The sequence below is a fragment of the Mesoplodon densirostris genome, chromosome 6 (assembly GCF_025265405.1).
Source record: "Mesoplodon densirostris isolate mMesDen1 chromosome 6, mMesDen1 primary haplotype, whole genome shotgun sequence".
Taxonomy (NCBI): domain Eukaryota; kingdom Metazoa; phylum Chordata; class Mammalia; order Artiodactyla; family Ziphiidae; genus Mesoplodon; species Mesoplodon densirostris.
The window spans coordinates 45,683,089-45,703,911 of NC_082666.1; the positions used below are offsets into that span (position 1 = coordinate 45,683,089).

The 20,823-nt window shown below is 38.5% G+C and overlaps 1 protein-coding gene across 3 annotated transcripts in view; it reads left to right on the forward strand.

Annotated features, from left to right (window-relative positions):
• The window catches only part of KIF24 (kinesin family member 24), a 59,830-nt gene that overhangs the window by 1,566 nt on the left and 37,441 nt on the right, over positions 1–20,823 (forward strand). For 2 of the 3 annotated variants that reach the window (XM_060101791.1, XM_060101792.1), the window contains exons 2-3: positions 14,773–15,420; positions 18,708–18,897. In XM_060101791.1, coding sequence (XP_059957774.1) covers positions 14,798–15,420; positions 18,708–18,897 — 813 coding nt within the window. In that variant the 5' untranslated portion in view covers positions 14,773–14,797. Of the gene's footprint in view, positions 1–14,772; positions 15,421–18,707; positions 18,898–20,823 lie in introns of those variants that run through there. The other variant, XM_060101794.1, reaches the window with a different exon arrangement.

The window sequence follows — 20,823 nt, forward strand, 5'->3', positions numbered from 1 at the left end:
AAAATCTTTTGCTATTCATAGTATGTCCTTGGGGCAAACTAGGGCATGATTCTCTCATCTTCCAGTTTAGGAGGAACAGCAGTTTCTTTCACTGGGCTGCAGTTTTGTTTGTAAAGTGAGGGGCTGATTGAACTACTCTTCTCAGATCCCTTCAGTTTAATTGATGAATTAATCCAGTTTCCTGTGCTGACTCAGCAAACCTATTCATAATTTGTTCAGAGTAGGTCCTCAACAAATTTTGTTAAATGAGTAATAGAGTGCTACTTCTTGTACTTTGAGTGTTGTGGTCATTGTATACTTTCCGAGGTATTGTCTCAAGGATTTTGATGTTCATATCCTATTAAACAAGAAGACTTTTCCATAGGCATAAACTAATAGGTACCATTCGTACTGGAAAAATTCAGTTTTCCACAAGTATGTCTTTTTCCTGTGTAGGGAAAAACCAAATATGTGGGGTCCCCACAATTCTCTGTGACACCAGCTGGGTGTCCTACCGTTTAACTCAATGTAACAGTTTACCTGGAGATAGTGTCAGATCCCAGAGGTTAAGGGCTTAGTCCCACAAGACTGCTCCCATACCACTTAAAATGCCAATCAAAAGTAGTTAGGTCCCCAGATACCCACAACTTCTCTCAGATTTGGCTACAAATTGGAAGTTCCCACGTCCCCCTCCTCAGGTTTGATTAATTTGCTACAGCAGCTCCCAGAACTCAGAGAAACACGTTTATCACCATCAGAAGTTATCTTGCTTATTTGATTATTGATTATCTCCTTCCATTAGAATAATAGCACCTTGAGGGCAGTGACCTTATCTGTTTTGTTCCTCAATGTCTAGAAAGGGCCCAGCTCATAAAAGTCCCTCAAGCTATTTCTTGAATGACTGGATGAAATGTTTTTGTTGTAACTGTGACCCTAGCTGTGTCCATAGCAACTCGTTTGAGTGATAGAAACTTCCTTCATTTTTTTGCTCAGGGGCAGTGAGTCAGGGCACCACCAACTCTGCTTTAGTTTTCTTGAGTAATCAAACTACCCTGATACAAAAGTTTCTATCACCTATGACTGCAAATGGTATCAAATGCTTTTGTATAGTTCTAAAAATAGTGTAGGGATATTTATTCATTAACTAATTATTGAAGGTTTATTATTCCCAGACATTGTTTTAGATTCCAGGGATAAAAAGATCAATAAGACACATTCCTTAACCACAAGATCATATTCTAATGGAGGAAATAGACATACTCATAGATAATTATTACAGAATGTAACTGCAATGATAGAGCTATGCAAAAGGTATGATATGAACATAGAAGGGAAATCCATCCACATCTGGGGAGACCAGAAAAGAACTCATTTGTGTTTTAATCAATGGATAAGAGGTAGACAGGTAAAGTGAGGTTTGATGAGAGTTGGAGGAGACCATTTAAGAGCACAATGTGAATAAATGCACAGAGATAACAGTCTAAGAAACTGACTAAACTGAAGAGTAGGTGGGAGAGAGAGGAATGGGCTAGACTGTAGAAGGCTTTGTAGGACGTGCTAAGGAGCTTGGACTTTGTCCTTTAGATAGGTGACAGGATGCCACTGAAAGGTTTTAAATAAGGGAGCAGCATGGTCATAACTGTGCTTTCAAAACAATGACCTGGTTCTGTAGTGTGGAGGATGGTTTGGAGGGGGCAAACTGGAGGCAGGGAGAGCGGTTAAGAGACATATAATGATCTAGGTGAACCACCATCTGAGGCTTAACCACCAGGGCTGTGGTAGTAGGAATAAGGATAGCAAAGAGGAAATCTGACAGATATTTAGGAGATTAAATTGACTGGACCTGTTGATCAGATTTGGGATTAAAGGAGAAGGAGGAGTCTAAGGATGCTTCCCAGATTAGCTCTGAGTGACTGGATAGATGGTATTTTGTCACTTACCCTACCCCAACCCTCACTTCCCCAAGGAACAAAGAGATGGAGGAACAGGTTTTGTGGGGAGTTAATGAGTTTGGTTATTGACAAGTAGTTCAGATGCTCAATCATGGGGACATTTTGATAGTGATACCTGCATGTTTTTGCTGCAAGACATCCGTAAGATTGTTAGTTTTATTGTGAGGTGAACTAAAGTTACACTGGAATTCTGAAAGTACTCAGTTAATAACATTGCACAATATCCAGGCCAGAAAGACTAGTTGAGATTTCACAAGCAATGAGGAGCAGTACTGTGTCTATTATAGTCTTTTAAGTTACCTGCTTATGCTGAGATTTGATTGGTTAAAACTAGTGGTATAGAATTATGTAGCCAACAAATAGATATCTAATCACTTTCAAAAACAAATTCATATAGTTGTTTTTAATAAATTATCTATGCCTTTGTTTCTTCATTTGTATAAAGTGAGGTGATGACAACGTCCATCTCTCACAAAAAGTCTTGGAAGATTAATCAGGTAGCATAATTAATTATGTATTAATAATTTAGATCCCAGTGAATGGAATTGTTTTAATCGTTCTTTGCTTTCTCAGCATCACTCCTTTAGAAATAATTTCTGGTGCCATTGTGGCAACGGTTCCCAAGAGGATGTAACCCTGAGTAAAAGCATCTCTGTCATCTTAATAATTTATAAAAACTGATTGTAATCGTTATTTTTCCAATTAAACATGTGAGATATATTTTGTTGAAAGTATTTTATAACTGCAAAATGGCAAAAAATCTGAAAATGACAACTTCTGCAATTGGATTAGACCAAGATTTAAAAAATAAAACACTGAGTTTAAACCCAATATTGGTTACCACCTGTTTCTGGGAATTCTTTCAAAATTAAACCTCTATATTTAGAGAGGTAATACTTGAACTGTTTTAAGATAACTGGGTTCAACAATTTAGTTATGCTTATTTTTAGGTGATTGCTCCCATGTTTTGCACCAGACTTAGAAATTTTTAAATGTCATAGTGGGGCTCTTGAAAGGAATTGCAGTAATTGCAAAGCATTAGCTACTTAACCATAAACAAAGATGAAGCTTGTTTTTCAGTTACAAAAAGAAACAATCTTTCAAAAACTACTTTTGGGTATAACTCACATGATTTGTATCCCCAAGTTTGCATCCAGCCTGAAGAATTACATTAGGTATCCTATATTCTCATTCTTTGCAGCTGTTGTTTTAAGCAGCTGTCTAGTATCCCTTGTATTCTTTTAAGACCAGTGGTCTATAGATAGAATAATCCCTAGAGTTTGAAATAACTTAATTCCCTTGTTGGAGGAAAAAGTGTATACTGTATTATCCACCTTTTAATCTCCCACTGATAGTATTGCATTTCTTGTGTTCTTAATTAGGGGTCTTATGCCTAATGTGGGGTACACAAACATCTTAATGCAAATTCATTGAGAATGTTGGGTTTGTATTGTATCTGTTACTAATGGTGCAGTGGGTTCGGTGACTTTTTTAAAAAGTGATCATTATTAGTGGTTGCCTAGGGCTGGATGGGTTGGGGGTTTAGTATGTAAATATATTAGAAGCCATCGAATTCACTTTAAATGGGTGAATTCTATGGTATGTGAACTATATCTCAATAAAGTTGTTATATATATATTTTTTAATTATTATTATTAATTTATTTATTTATTTTGCGGTACGCGGGCCTCTCACTGTTGTGGCCTCTCCCGTTGTGGAGCACAGGCTCCGGACGTGCAGGCTCAGCGGCCATGGCTCACGGGCCTAGCCGCTCCGCGGCATGTGGGATCTTCCCGGACCGGGGCACGAACCCGTGTCCACTGCATCCGCAGGCGGACTCTCAACCACTGCGCCACCAAGGAAGCCCTATTTATTTATTTTTGGCTGTGTTGGGTCTTCGTTTCTGTGCGAGGGCTTTCTCTAGTTGCGGCAAGTGGGGGCCACTCTTCATCCGGTGCGCGGGCCTCTCACTATCGCAGCCTCTCTTGTTGCGGAGCACGGGCTCCAGACGCGCAGGCTCAGTAGTTGTGGCTCACGGGCCTAGTTGCTCCGCGGCATGTGGGATCTTCCTAGACCAGGGCTCGAACCCTTGTCCCCTGCATTGGCAGGCAGATTCTCAGCCACTGCGCCACCAGGGAAGCCCTGTTTTTTTTAAGTGGTCATTGTCACAGTTTAGGGGAACTCAGTTGAAGAAATATTTCTTGGCGATCAGAAGCTATTTTAGTCCTTGTATTTCATACTACCTCTGTATTAATGAGAGCGTATATAATATGTTCTAATGCCTGCTGACCTTCCCGTGTAGTTCCTTACTTTCAGGAACAGTATATTCATTTAAAACATGTATAATTGAGCAAGTAGAAAGTGGAAAATAGTAAGGTGTTCGAAAAGGCCACTGAGGTTTAGCGTATCAAAGCTGTGTAACCTTAGGCAAGTCATTTAATCATTCAGAGCCTTAGTTACCACATAAAATGAAGGTGTTGGATCAGATCCTAGTTCTCAAATTCTGATGCCCACAGGGCTAACCAATTAAAGTAAATAAATAAAGTTGGTGGGTGTAAAGGAACTGGGAGCAGGGGACCTTGGCGTATGGATAGTATATGTTCTTCTAAAGAGAGCAGCCATAACTCAATTTTGATCCATTGCTGCTTTATCTTATTGTAGGCCCAATGTAACTGTATCTTTAATTTTCAAGAAAAGCAGAAACTGGATATTTTTAATTGTTCCTGCTTTTTAAATATTGCAACTAAGTTAACAAAATTTTAAGGGCTTCCCTGGTGGCGCAGTGGTTGAGAGTCCACCTGCCGATGCAGGGGACGCGGGTTCGTGCCCCGGTCCAGGAGGATCCCACATGCCGCGGAGTGGCTGGGCCCGTGAGCCATGGCCGCTGGGCCTGCGTGTTCGGAGCCTGTGCTCTGCAATGGGAGAGGCCACAGCAGTGAGAGGCCCGCGTACCGCAAAAAAAAAAAAAAAAAATTTTTAACACTATGCAAGCCAAACTACAAGTTATGAAGGAATCCTTCATGGGTCTAATATAGACTAGATCAGCTATAGACTAGACGATCTCTATTGACCCAGCTAGCTGTAGGATTCTTTTTTTTTCCCCCTTTATCTTACCTAAATATTATGTGGTACATTCCAAAGGGTATGTGTGAAACATATATGTAAGTTATAAAGCACAATACAAAATGAATAAATACCTAAGACCTAGCAGGTAATATCCCTGTATTCTCTTCCTGTTCACCATTTTCTTGCTCTTCCGTCAGAGATAACCATTATCCTTCATTTTGTATTTAGATGCCTAAATAATACACTGGATTTGCTTGCTTTTGAGCCTTATGCAAAGGCACGTAGTTTTCTGGGATTTGTTTTTTTCTTCATGATGTTTCTGAGATTGATAAATTGTTTAGTGTGGTTTGTCCTTTTATCACTATTGTATAATGTTCCATTGTATGAATATACCCAAATTTATCTGTTCTTCAGCCAATGGACATTCAGGTTATTTTGTTTTTGGCTCTTGTGAACAGTGCTGCTGTGAACTTTTTTGTATGTGCCTCCTGAAGCACACATGCAGAATTTTTTCTGAGGTATATACCTAGGAGTTGAGTTGCTTGGTTGTATACTGTATGAACACTCAACTTGGTAAGATAATGCCAAACTGTTTTTCAGTGTTTCTGATTTAGCCCCATGATCCTTTACTCTGAGAGTTCTCCATAACTCTCTGCCTTCTCTAATTTATTGTATTCTCTCCTTCCACACCTTTTTCCCCTTAGTGAAGATAACCTGCCTCACTGCCCCTTATTTTCTTTCTAGACAACTATATGTTCTCTGCCATTAAGAACTTAGCCTCTAACATAATAGAATTATATTTAGAAATAAATATTACACTTTTACAGTTAGATTATAAATAACTTGTTAAAAGTGCCTTTTAAATGCTTTTCCATGCAGAAATATTTATTTTAAAATTTAATGGTCATTTAAAGAACTTTGTAAGTTTTATTTGTCAGGTTTGATCTAAGATTAATTACATTTAAGTTATGTTTACTGTGTGTTTTTTTTAATTACCTCACAAATGATCAGGTTATTTCTGGCATTTGTGAACTTTTAGTTGTTTCCAGGGTTGCTCAGCATAAATAATTTGAAATTTTATTGTTGAACGGAGAGGATTTTTTTAAACTTGGGAACATGAATTATTTCTGAAATAACTTTGAATATTTTTCTTTTAAAAAGGCTGTGACACACAGATGCTTTCAACTTTTGTTTTTTCTACTATAAATGTTACCCAAAGCCACATTTTACTTTCCTCTTCATTGTATTCTTTGTAACAAAAATAAATACACCTTTAAAGAGGAATTATTTAATTAACCATTATAAAAATAACAAAGATTATTTGATACTATGAAATCCATGTACAAACGAGTCAGACTTTTTTTCTTTTTTTAAACAGGCTGGTTTATTTTATTTAAAATAAGTAAGGGTAGAGTTCCTAAGATTCTTAATAGAATGAAATTGGCTTTGGTTTATGCATTATTAGACATACTTAATTACTTCTTGAAAACTATTGCCATCACACCCACCTAGAACATGTTTGGTATGCCCTTCTAATTTATTCAACTGAAGCTCTTGAAATTTTCATTCTGTGCTAGAAGAGTGTAAAAAATAACTCAGCCTGTGCATTCTTAATAGCTCTTGACCACAGCTCAAATTTCCCCAGAAAACTTCAATACATTTTCTCAATTTCTTCCATGGTTAATTTTGTTTTTGATAATTATAGAAGTGAACGTTTTAGGAAAAGCGCCTTTCTCTGTTAGATGCTAGTGTAACATCTAAAATTTAATGGTACAATGTTTCTTTTGGGAGTGATAAAAATGTTCTAAAATTGGATTGTGGTGATGGCTGTGCAACCTTGTGAATATACTAAAAACTATTGAATTGTACACTTTAAATGGGTGAGTTTTATGGTATGTGAATTATATCTCAGTAAAGTTATTAAAGTTTAATGATGTCGTTGAGGTATTTATTGACCCTTTTTTTCCTTTTCCTCTTTGATAATTGAAGTTTTGGGAATGTCACATAAATTTGAGAAACTAAAACTAGCTTGGATGCTTTAGAACTTGGGCCATTTTCCCCCAGTTTTTCTGATTGGCAAGGAATATATAGACCTTAGATTTAAGTTTTCTACTTTTATAGTGATCAAAAACCTCTATTAGAGATATTGAATCTTGACAATTATACAAGCGACAGTAGATTATGCTATTTTCTTCAAATTTGTTTCACTACTTGTTTTTCTCAGTTAAATTAGACTGATTTAAGAAATTTTTTCCTTTATTAGCAGATGTCGTTTAGGTCAGTGAAAAAAGAGCTATGGTAAATAGTATGATCATTTTAACTTTTTTCCAAAGGCCTAGGAAAGGAAAATCACAAATTTTTCAGTCACTAAATGTTAAATAGATTTAAACTAACAATGACACTATATGATTTTATTTTACGACAAATTATAGAAAATACAACTCATCTATAGTGACAGAAAGCGAGGCAAAGATTACCTGGGACCAAGGGTGGAGGAGAGGATTGATTGCCAAGGGGCCTTAGGAACTTTTCTGATGGGACTGTCTTGATTGTATATTGATTAATGTGGTGGTTACATGGGTATATATTTGTCAAAACTTATGGAACTGTACACTTAAAATGGGTCTAGTTTGTTATACATAAATTATACCTCAGTAAAGTTGATTAAAAGAAAATCAATTGAAATGACCACACATACACATGACTTATATTTGTATCAAGTGTTGGTCTTTTGATATGTAGCATCATCTAGTGTTTCCACATTATATATAGTAACCAGGCACTTATGTCAACTATTTATGCCAATGAAGGAGAGAAAAGTATTTGTACAATTGTCATCGATGAAACAGTATTACATTAGTAGAAGCCTACACATAGCATTACTATTAATTAATTAGTATATTTTGCAAGTATAGTACATCTACTTCAGTATATCTAATTTCTTACCTTTCGATTCTGTTATGTATTCAGCTTTTCATCAATCGAATAATAGAAACCATCTTTTAATAGTGTTAAAAGTTTTTAATATGTTTTATCTATTTGTTTCTAATAAGTCAACACTTCCTACATGCCAGGCACAGTGATCCAGTGCTGAATAAGAGCATAGCTCCATCCTTATGGAGTACTTTACAATTTTCAAATTACTTTTACATAAATAATTTTTTTTTTTTTTTTTTGCGGTACGCGAGCCTCTCACTGTTGTGGCCTCTCCCGTTGTGGAGCGCAGGCTCAGCGGCCGTGGCTCACGGGCCCAGCCGCTCCGCGGCATGTGGGATCTTCCCGGACCGGGGCACAAACCCGTGTCCCCTGCATCGGCAGGCGGACTCGCAACCACTGCGCCACCAGGGAAGCCCTAGTTTTACATAAATAATTTTATCACATCCTTTGAGAGAGGGAAATAAAACTCAGAGAAACTAAGTGACTTTGTCCAAGGTTACACAGCTAAATGACTGAGAGTTATCTGATTCCAAATTCAGGTTCAGGCAGTTTAGGTGGGTAGAGTTACAAAGTGTAGGTAGATGAACGGAAAACTTGAGGGGACATGTTAAATAGTTGGATCTTATCCACATCCTGGAATGTGAATAAACTTCCTTAATTGTGTATAAAGTTGCATGTATTCCCCTTCCAGTTTATCTTCTCTGCCACCAGGATAAGAAAGTTTGAATTTCTGCCAACTGGATTTCTTCCAAGACTCTATTTCTGATTGTTACCCTAACAGCTGAGACCTAGCAGTCTCTGGGTTTGTCACGAAGGAGCACTCTGCATACTAGTGGCATTGAACGTGAGTGGGCCCTACATGTAAAAACCTGCCCATCTGGCCTCCATTGGATTTTGCTGATTTGCAGGGCATTTTCCAGGTGGTGGCAGCTGTGAAAGATTCCATGCTGCAGCACAGATCTGCAGGAGACAGCCACTCTGTTGAGCAGGGTAGATAGAGGGCCTGTTAGGGGGGCTGGCAAGGAGCTGTCTTTGCAGCTACTTTTTAAGGAGGCAGCATGGAATAGTGCAAAGAACATGGGAGTAGCCATGAGAAGACCTAAGTCTGAATCTTAGAACTGTCACTTGAGAGCTGTGTTACCTTGGGCAGGCAACTCACTGATTCATTCCAGTCTTTCTCCTCCTAAGTAAAATGAGGGCATGATATGTGCATTATGGATGAATCTCATAATCATTATGCTAAGTGAAAGAACCCAGATACAAAAAAGAATATATTGTATAATTCCATTTATATAAACTTTTAGAGAAGCAAACTTATATATAATGGCAGAAACATCATACAGATCAGTGGTTGCCTAGGGCCAGGGGCAGAGGGAAGGATGGAATGCAAAGAGGCGTGAGGAATCTTTTGAGGATGATGGAAACATTCTGTATTTTAATTACGGTGGTGGTTTCACAGGCGTATTCAACTGTCAAAACGCATGGATTTGTACCCTATTGTGCACACACACCCAAAAGGGGATCTTGAAGCTATTTCAGGGCTTAATAAGAAAGAATTGAGGGAATTCCCTGGCGGTCCAGTGGTTAGGACTTAGCGCTTCCCCTGAAGGGACATGGGTTCCATCCCTGGTCAGGGAACTAAGATCCCGCATGCTGTGTGGCACGGCCAAAAAAAAGAAAGAAAGAAAGAAAAAATTGAAATAGATTTGGATTATTTACCATTTGTACAGGAGGGGAGAGAAGCAGCATGGATTGGTATTTGTGTTGTGTATTTGTAGGCTGTATATTTACCCTTTCTGCTCTAGGTTACCCAGTAAAGTTATAGCTAATATAATAGGAATTCTCCAACACTAAACAAAATCAACAATCATCCATCTTGACCTCTAACTCTTCCTTTACCCCTTTGTCATTTTTATCTGGATTTTTATGAACTAGTAATAGTAGGGGACATTTGAAATCAGACAGATTTCTTAAAATACTTGAAATACTTAATTTACTAAAAATTTTTATCTATATTCCATTGTCCAGTCATTCTGCTTCTTAGTGGTTATTATATCATATCACTTCTATGTTGAGGAACTCTACTGACATCCTTAGAGTCACAGTGCAACAAAGATGTCAATGGTAAATGCTTAACTCCAGTATGTAAGGAGGGCTGCAAGAAATAAAATGGAAATGACTTGCCCTCCCCAGCCCCCCAAATTCTCATCCTGTATTCTATTAGTGATTGTAAATGCCTCAATGTCCTGCTTAATAAAGCCTCCCAGAAGCCACAACTAATTGTTTGGGGTTGACACTGAAGTCAGAACTTGATCTAGAAATACTATTCAGTAACTCAAATATGAAGTGAGTAGTGACTTTCCTGGATTAGCTACTTGTAGCTGTATAGCGTTATTCCTGATCTTCAAAGGGAAGAGAAGGGCCGGTGTGGTTGTGCTTATTCTATCCCCTCTTTCCCTAATGCCCAGCCCCTCTCTGCTTAAGACTTGCCAGGAATACATAACCTTTAGCTGGATGTGGGACAAAGGGCAGCTACTTCTAAAACAGAGATATGTGTTTCTTGGAAGAAAACTGATTTTAGGTTTTGGCCAGGAAATATACAAGATGAAGCTCTCAAAGACTAAGGCAATTGATAGAAACACATGAAATATATAAAAGCCATGAGTTAATAATGAATTTGAACCTGCCTCGCCCCCTCAAAAAAAAGCAAAAGCAAAACCCCAAAAGAATTCATTGGACACCATCCAAAATAACTAGGGCACTACTACTACTTAACTCTGAAAATTAGAAATTAAAAGAAAGAATACTTTTATGCCTGCCTTCATGTGCAAACTCTACTTTGGATAATCAAATAGCCCTAGTTGTTGACAGAAAGTTTTTCTTTATAGGAAAATTCCACAAAGAATGATAGATTCAGAAAATCACCATTTTGCAACCCCAGTGAAATAACTGAGGCAGGTAGCGATCAACAGAGGATGAAACCATTGGATTGATTGGTTGATGAGAGAACTTTACAATGAAGGAAATCAGTCTGCAATTTGCAGACATTTGTATGTATTCTGATGTGATGTATTATGAAGCACATGATAACATCTATGAAGTATTTTTGCCCCAAATGTGGAACTTGATTCTAAGATAGGGTTGCCAGATTAAGCCAACACAAAACAGGACACTTAACCACTGCGCCACCAGGGAAGCCCCAACAGGGTTTTAAAAATAGAATTCTGGTATAACCAGACTAAATAAAATAGTTTATGTAAAGTACTTAAGCATAGCGCTTGGCATAAAATAAAACTTAGTAAATTTTAGTTTCATCAGATCATCAAGGTAGTATGACCATCAGCTGAAATAATGGGATTGGCTTTGTTATATAAAATGTTTTTTTAACAGGGTATTTATTTATTGTTTTGTATTTATTTTTGGCTGTGTTGGGTCTTTGTTGCCCTGCGCGGGCTTTCTCTAGTTGTGGCGAGCTTGCGGTTTGAGGGCTTCTCATTGCGGTGGCTTCTCCTGTTGTGGAGCACGGGCTCTAGGCATGCTGGCCTCAGTAGTTGCAGCACGTGGGCTCAGTAGTTGTGGCACATGGGCTCTAGGACACACGGGCTTTGTTGCTTCACAGCATGTGGGATCTTCCCGGACCAGGGATCGAACCCATGTTCCTTGCATTGGCAGGCGGATTCTTAACTACTGCACCACAAGGGAAATCCCTATATAAAATGCTTCTTTGACCTATATGAAGTATTCAGGGTGATATTGGTAAAGACATTGTATATATTAGGCTCTTCTTGCTTGTAAGGACCCTGAGATTGTGTCCATTACCTTGGGTGATGGGTCTTGTAGAGAGTTAGGAAATAGAAAAAATGGTTCCATAACCACATAAGCAGGCTTAATGGAGTCTTCTTTTTTGTTTTTGTTTTTTTTTGGATGTGGACCATTTTTAAAGTCTTTATTGAATTTGTTACAATATTGCTTCTGTTTTATGTTTTGGTTTTTTGGCCATGAGGCATGTGGGATCTTAGCTCCCCTAGCAGGGATGAAACCCACACCCCCTGCATTGGAAGGTGAAGTCTTAACCACTGGACTGCACAGAAGTCCCTTAATGGAGTCTTTTAATCATTTAGTTGCCTTAGGTAAAAAGTAGAAGTGGTAGAACCTTCTGTCCTGAAGGTTAGGCCACGATAGTAAGAGGCCCGCGCACCGCGATGAAGAGTGGCCCCTGCTTGCCACAACTAGAGAAAGCCCCCGCACAGAAACGAAGACCCAACACAGCCATAAATAAATAAATAAATAAATTTAAAAAAGTTTTTTAAAAAAGCCAGCCTAGATGCAACAGGAGAAATAAATTCCATCTCTTTTTTTTTTTTGCGGTACGCGGGCCTCTCACTGTTGTGGCCTCTCCCGTTGCGGAGCACAGACTCCGGACTCACAGGCTCAGCAGCCAGGGCTCACGGGCCCAGCCGCTCTGCGGCATGTGGGATCTTCCCGGACCGGGGCACGAACCCGTATCCCCTGCATCGGCAGGCGGACTCTCAGCCGCTGCGCCACCAGGGAAGCCCAATTCCATCTCTTGATGGAAGGACCTGCAAAGAATTTGTGACTTTTTTTTTTTAATCTACCACAAATGGAAAAGGGCAGGATGAGTTTAGAATGTGTTACTTATTAGCCCCTTTGGCCTTTTCTTTAGCCTAAGTAGCATTTCCTCCAACATTTATTACACAGGCTCCTTTTTTAAAAAAAAATTATTTGGTTGCATGGAGTCTTAGTTGCAGCAGGTGGGCTCCTTAGTTGTGGCTTGTGGGCTCCTTAGTTGCAGCACATGGACTCCTTAGTTGTGGCATGTTAACTCTTCGTTGCAGCAGGCATGTGGGATCTAGTTCCTTGACCAGGGATCAAACCCGGGCCCCTTGCCTTGGGAGTGCAGAGTCTTACCCACTGTGCCACCAGGGTAGTCCCAACACAAGGTCCTTTAATCATCACTTTTACCTGGCCCTGACCTCTTTCTCTGTGTCTCCTAGAGTGAAGATAAAATATAAATTACAATGAAAAACAAAAAAGCTTTACCAAGAACTAACTAATTAATAGGGCTTCCCTGGTGGCACAGTGGTTGAGAGTCCGCCTGCCGATGCAGGGGACACGGGTTCGTGCCCCGGTCCGGGAGGATCCCACATGCCGCGCAGCGGCTGGGCCCGTGAGCCATGGCCGCTGAGCCTGCACATCTGGAGACTGTGCTCCGCAACGGGAGAGGCCACAACAGTGAGAGGCCCACGTACGGCAAAAAGAAAAAAAATGAACTAACTAATAGAGTTTTGAAAACTCTGAATTATTATTATTTTTTTAAATAAATAAATAATTTATTTAATTTTGACTGCATTGGGTCTTCATTGCTGCGCGCGGGCTTCCTTTAGCCGCAGCTAGCAGAGGCTACTCTTCGTTGCGGTGCAGGGGCTTCTCATTGCGGTAGCTTCTCTTGTTGCAGAGCACTGGCTCTAGGCGTGCAGGCTTCTGTAGTTGTGGCGGATGGGCTGTAGAGCACAGGCTCAGTAGTTGTGGCACATGGGCTTAGTTGCTCCACGGCATGTGGGATCTTCCTGGACCAGGGCTCAAACCCGTTTGCCCTGCATTGGCAGGCAGATTCTCAACCACTGCGCCACCAGGGAAGCCCCCCAAAACTCTGAATTATTTAAAATAAATTGTAAAGAGAAAATGTAGTTTACTTACTTTTGAATATTCTCTTGAACTTGAACTTGATTAACAGTGATTAACTGTTTGTTAACAGTAATTAACAGTGATTAACTCCTCAGGGAGTTCTCCAGGATTTTAATAGTAGACCAGGATTATGTGTTATTACCACATCATTTGTTAGTATTTAATTAAATAGCTTGGTGTTAAATTTTTTAAGCATTTTACTGTATAATCATTTAAAATCTTGACCATAGTGTTAATTTCCTAGGTAAATTCTTTTTTTAATTAATTAATTAATTAATTAATTTGGTTGCACTGGGTCTTAGTTGTGGCAGGTGGGCTCCTTAGTTGTGGCATGCAAAACTTTTAGTTGCGGCATGCATGTGGGATCTAGTTCCCTGACCAGGGATCAAACCCAGGTCCCCTGCATTGGGAGCACAGTCTTAACCACTGTGCCACCAGGGAAGTCCCCCTAGGTGAATTCTTTTATTTATGTTCTGTATAGGTAGACATCTACAACCTTTTAGAATAATCTGAAATCCTGAATTAGTAGGTTCTAAATTAATGATGTTTTTACCTCTTTATTCAACTAACTTCTGCCAATACTCAGCAAACACAAATGTGATTTCCTCTGAGTTATATTCATTTATGATCCTCTGTGGTCCACTATTTAATTTTGCTTTCCATTCTGAAAGAGCTCTTAACCTTTGTTCATTAATCATGGGAAACAGTTGTGCAACATGCCTTGACATTAACTTGAGCATCTAAAATTAGTCCTGTAACAATCAGCAGTTGGGAACAAGGTTTTAGTAGTTTGTGGTATATGTTAAGTAGACATTGCAAGGTTGGAAGGAACTCCCTAGAAATAAGTAAGTGACTTGTGTTATGTGTGTGTGCATGTACCTGTGTGTATACACAATTGAAAGTCTCTTTTTATTAAGCAGATGGACAAATTACATCTGTTACTACAAATGCACTATAAGCATCTTTATGCACTATGCTGTTTAATCATTTTAGAAGAAAAATATATTTATTGAAAACCTGGTATGCTAGAATGGATTTTTCTGCATGTTTCTTTTGTGGTGTTCATTTTTTAAAGGAATAATTGTATTATATATACTATATTTCAAGTGAATGAATTTTTTTTTCTCTTCAGAGTTTATAGAAATCCATTCACAAAAATGACATCCTGGTTATATGAATGTCTTTGTGAAGCTGAACTAGCACAGTATTATCCTCATTTTACTGCCCTTGGCCTTCAGAAAATAGATGAATTAGCCAATGTTACAATGAAGGACTACTCCAAATTGGGAGTCCATGACATGAACGACCGCAAACGTCTCTTCCAACTTATCAAAGTCATTAAGATTATGCAGGAAGAAGATAAAGCAGTCAGTAGCCCAGAGTATCCTCTACAGACAAGCAGTCTGTGCATCAAGCCTCAGAAATCTAGATCTGGCCCTCGAAGGCAACTGCATTTTGATTCTTCTGCTGACAACAAAAACAGAACTACCAGCAACAATCAGTTTGAGCTGTGCAATTTATCACATTTATCTGCAAGTGAACAGAAGTCTAGTTACCTAAAAGTACTAGAGCATTTGCTACCAGATGATTCCCAGTACTGTACAAAAACAAGAATTCTGAATGCCACAGCTGCTGATTCCTACCTACAAGAAGAAACTAACACTTCACTCTTTTCATCAAATCACTTTTCTCCGATACAGGGAGATTGTGATAGTCCCGTTATGCAAAGAGTCTGTCATGTTTCAGGGTATAACTATGGAATCCCTCATTCCTATATCAGGTAATAACTTATTTTTTTCTTTTTTAATTTTGGAGGGAGGGTAGCCTTAGGCAAGGGCAGGCTTCTCCATGACCAGAGGAGACCAACTATTACATATTTACAGAAAATGAAAGTGAACAGCTTCTGCGGTGATAATGGAAGTAACTTGATAGGGCAAAATTAATGAAGAATTTGGACTTTCCAGCTGGGAGATGATATTGTTCATATGCATCAAGCAGCTGCTACTTACCAGGGTCTGCTATTATTCCTATAGCAGACATATTTTTATTATTATAGTGTAACATGATACATCGAATGCATCCATGAAGGTAAAATATCAATAGTTAACTAGCCTCTGCAGTGAAAAACAAAAATTACACAATCCACAGGATTTTTTTTAAGGCTATCAAATTCACTTCAGCCAGGAGGCATGAAGCTTAGTTAAAAACAGCTGTTTAATTCAACTAGTTGAATTAAATAGGTCTTTGGAGCAATTGATTTACCTGCACATATTGAAATATGGTCCTGATTTTGAGTGCTTTCTACAATTCCAGCCCTGGAAGGACAGGTGATTTTGGTTATTTCAAAGAGTAAGACACTTTTGATGGAGTTTAGAGTTTGGTTGTCAGAGTGACAGTGCTTTGAGTTAGAATTTGAAATAAGGTCCCTAAGAGGTGAAATATCAAGTAATCCCTAATACCAACCTTGGTATATGATAGAAAATACATTCTTTTAAAACTAATGTGTATTGTTTGTTTTGTTATTTTAAAAGTTATAGATGGTGAGTTGTGGAGAATAAAATACATTCTTAAGCCACTTTAAAAAAAAAATAAAGACTATTATTCATACCTTAAAACAAAGTATTTACCTCTGGTCTTATATTGGCTAAGGTTTCAGAGGATTTCATAACCAACTAGTTTTTTTATTCTAAAAAAATAGAAGACCCAATTTTAAAGGTAAAAATGCCTTTAGTTATTTGAAATACATAAGTGAAAAATATAGTGTTTCTGGAAGAAAAAAAAATTTTTTTTTTTGGTTTGGTTTAGCAAAGCACAGAGCATATAGTACTGTTTTCTTCTTTCAGTTGTGAAAGGACTAGATTGTTCTATGATCATCAATGCCAGGATTGTTGCTGTCCTATTGGTTAGCTCAGTGGTGAAAGAACAAATAGTTTCTTGAATGTTAGTCTTTTTTTTTTTTTTTTTTTTTTGCGGTACGTGGGCCTCTCACTGTTGTGGCCTCTCCCCTTGTGGAGCACAGGCTCCGGACGCGCAGGTTCAGCGGCCATGGCTCACGGGCCCAGCCGCTCCGCGGCATGTGGGATCTTCCCGGACCGGGGCATGAACCCGTGTCCCCTGCATCGGCAGGCAGACTCTCAACCACTGCGCCACCAGGGAAGCCCTTGAATGTTAGTCTTTTATTGAACAACACATAAAAATCTAAATTGGAATTATTTATAAATAGAATAAAGATGTGACTTTGCATTATTTATTTAGATAGAATGGATATTTTAGTTTAAATATTGCTGTTTTATTTATTTGGCAAATATAAAGTACCACCTCTGCTTGCCCTGATCCTAGATATAAAGATAATTAGGATATCTGGAGACTCTCAGACTCTTAGGGGGCAGGGTAAGTGGGAAGACAGGCAACCATATAGTGAGATAAGTGCTCTCACAGAGATTTGTACGTGGCAAACCCAGAACGAAAGCTATTCAATTGAGCTTTCTCACTTTATATCATTATTATCATACTCTTCCCATTCCTTATTATATTAGAGAAATGGAGGTAAGAAAGTACATTTTCCCCAATAATTCTCAATATTGTCTTCTCACCCAAACCCTAAGTAGGAGCCAGAGTTTCAGAACCCTGAGAAACTCCCTCACCAACTTAAGGCTTCCTATTAGTGAGCCATCCCTGTCCAAAGAGCATTCTCTTTGGATACCTCAAATCAGGTAAGTTCAAAATAAATTACTGGACTCAGAACTTTAATAAAAGTCTAAGGCATTTAGATAACTGGCTGCCCTGACTTATTTAAGATCTTGAACAGACCTAACTCTAGATGTATTAACTCTGCATGTCAGACAGATATATTTTATTTCTTCTAGGGAAGGTTGAGCAGTAAAACCAGAGCATTTTAGAATACATTAAAACTTTGTTGTTTTTTTTTTTCTGGGGAATTCCTTGGCGGTCCAGTGGTTGGGACTCAGCGCTTTCACTGATGGCCCAGGGTTCAGTCCCTGGCTGGGGAACTAAGATCCACAAGCCATGCAACATGGCCAAAAAAGAAAAAAAATTGTTCTTTTCTTATAAAAAAATCTAGCAAAAGAAGATGCAAAAGAAGAGAAAATAGAACAGTGAGCCCCCACATGCCCATCATTCACTTTCAATGATTGTCAAGATTTTGCCACACTTACTGTCAAAATGGTACATTTTTTTAGACGTCTACTCTACATTGGTTAAAAAAACAAAACATGCTTCAAAGGGCTTGAGTAGTCTTTTTTTTTTAATTGGCGTATAATTGCTTTATAATGTTGTGTTAGTTTCTGCTGTACAATGAAGTGAATCAGCTGTATGTATACCTGTATCCCCTCCCTCTTGGACCTTCCTCCCACCCACCCCCCATCCCACCCATCTAGGTCATCACAGAGCACTGAGCTGAGCTTCCTGTGCTTCACAGCATGTTGCTCAACCAAGGAATATTGCCTCAATATTCTGGATGTTAAGGTTGATGAGTTCACTGAAGTCAGCCAGAGAAGAAATGTATCTAAATAGAAAGATGCATTAGTGGTGAATTAGCACCAGTGGTGAATTAGCACCAGTCATAAAATTGTCCTGGGAAGAGGAAATATAGGATTGTGTTCTAACAAATAAATATATATCAGGGTAGGCAAAAAGAGGATGCAAGGAAACAAGACAAAGGGAGTGCCAGAATGTACCTGGGAGAAACAGGGGGAAAATACATTGAAACCTACCACCAAATTCAAGGTATTTAATAAACCCGGGTAGGATTAAAAAAAAGAAATTAGATTGAATGGTCCAGAAAACAGTAAATGTACAATAATAACTGGTTTGAAAGGAAGCAAGAAACCTGCTTTTGGGTGGGGTGGAGTAGAGAAGGAGATAGAAGTAATCAGGAGGATTTATAGCGAATAAAAGAACTCAGTGTCAACACTTCAGTATGTAACATATTGTGTGTATATGTGTGTGTGCGTGTATTACACCTAATATGTAGCAAAATGTACTGATACTTTGACCTCTTAAGTAGTTTTATCGTATTATTAAAAATAAAACCCACTTATATATCAGCCAGAACACCTCAGAGAAGGAGAATCCCTGGACTGAGATGGAAAAAATCAGAGTTTGTGTTCGAAAACGCCCTCTGGGCATGAGGGAGGTACGTCGTGGAGAAATTAATATTATTACTGTAGAAGACAAAGAAACTCTACTTGTTCATGAGAAGAAAGAAGCAGTTGACCTCACACAATATATTCTGCAGGTATGATGCTTTCCTTCTGTGTTTGGAACTAACATTATCAAGTGTCAATTTTTTGTTTTTTGTTTGAGTAGCAGTACAAATTCTAAAATCCAGTTCTGGGTTTGGGTGTTGGCATTCATTCCTGATGTGACATTGCATTAAATCATTGATAAGCCTTAGCCTTCATTTTTAAAAAATATAATGCAGTGGGGGATACAAAAACGTAACTCCTCCACTCTTGTGCAATAGAGTTGCATCATACAGTCACTTAACATGCTTTATGTGAACTTAATTACACATATTCAGTCAGAAAAGAGTGAATGAGGGAATAAAAAGAGTTTAAATAATGAACTGGTGGTAAGCAGGGCCAGTCACTGAGCGTATGCACCAGAGCAACTATGAGATGTTCACACAGTCTCAGTTCTCGCCTGTCTCTCACAGTGTGAACTTCTCATTCTGCTGAGTGCGAGTCTGGAGTTTAATGATGGAGGGTATATTTTTGAGCAAAAAGACCCCAGATTGCCAGCCAACTGCTTATTTTGATTCTCACTTGTATTTGGGCCTAGGCTTAATTTGGTGGAAATTGGGCTCCTGAACAGGCCACTTTGTACAAGGTAGATTGCAGTGAGTAAATATAACCCAGGGATATGATTTTACATAGAACATATAAGGGGTTAAATAAAACACTGTAGTTCAAACACATTAAAAAATGTTCACTCCCTGCCAGAATGATCATGATGAGTCCAAGGACAAAGGGTTTGATACTGAAAGGAATTTATTCCTAGCTGATAGGTACCCTTGTGATAATTCCTTCAGTCTCTTATAAAAGCAGCAAACCCCACAGGTGGAAGATACCATAATTTAGGTACTCTTAAAATGATGAAGCAATTATGAATAATCTTAAACAGGGAATAATCCACCAGATGTTAAGATTTGGGAATTCAGAGTTTCTCTTATCTGAATCTGCCTCCCTGCATGTTCATATTATGTTCATTCTATTCACTCTCTCTGTTACTTCAAAACCCAGTGACTGGGAGTTCCTTGGTGGTCTAGGGGTTAGGATTTGGTGTTTTTCACTGCCGTGGCCTGGGTTCATTCCCTGGTCAGGGAACTGAAATCCTGCAAGCCACGTGGTGCAAAAAAACAAAACAAAACCCAGTGACAGGTAGAAAGAAAAAAAAAAGTGGTGAGTAATCTGGTGTGCAAGCAATTCACCTTAGTCAGCTGAGATATTACTCTACTAGAATAAATCCTTTAACACTGAAGTCAAATTGTTAATACTCTCCCCTCTTTAACACTTGCATTGTTCTTTTTTTTCTTTGCTTACCAAAATTGGCTTTCACAGTAACATTCAAAGCAATCTACTGTGTCTTTCTATGGGCACTAAATTACTAGGCCACTGTATAACCAGCCCAGTCACTTTAACAGCCTTATTGATTGCTGGTCAATGCACAGTCTATTAGGTCTAGGTGGGAGGTACTTATATTGAAGATGGTCCAAATGACCAATTAGTTGTAATACTATCTAGTTCCATGGCTACTTATAGCCATGGTAATAGCCCTATCCAATCACCATCTACCCAAGACTGCCTTAATGATGCTTCTGCAGTAATTCCCTCAAGGAGGCATCATCTTATCTTTTGTATTTTTCCATTATCCCAAAACACAATAACCTTACTTCTTTGTCATTGCCATTGGTCAATACTTATTGAATACCCATATTTTCCTTAGCACTTTCTCTGCTGTTTGAACTTTGGACCTTCACTCTCATAGGTCAAAGTCCTTACCTGTCAATACTTATAATATATGTGTTGAGAGGCCTTTTTTCTCCCCCTTTTTCTTAAGTAGAAAGAAGAAAAGGGAGGTTCATAGCAAACATAGCAAATAAATATTGATACTAGATTCTTTGGGTTTTATTTTTAAACTTATTCAGGAATTCAAATAGGTT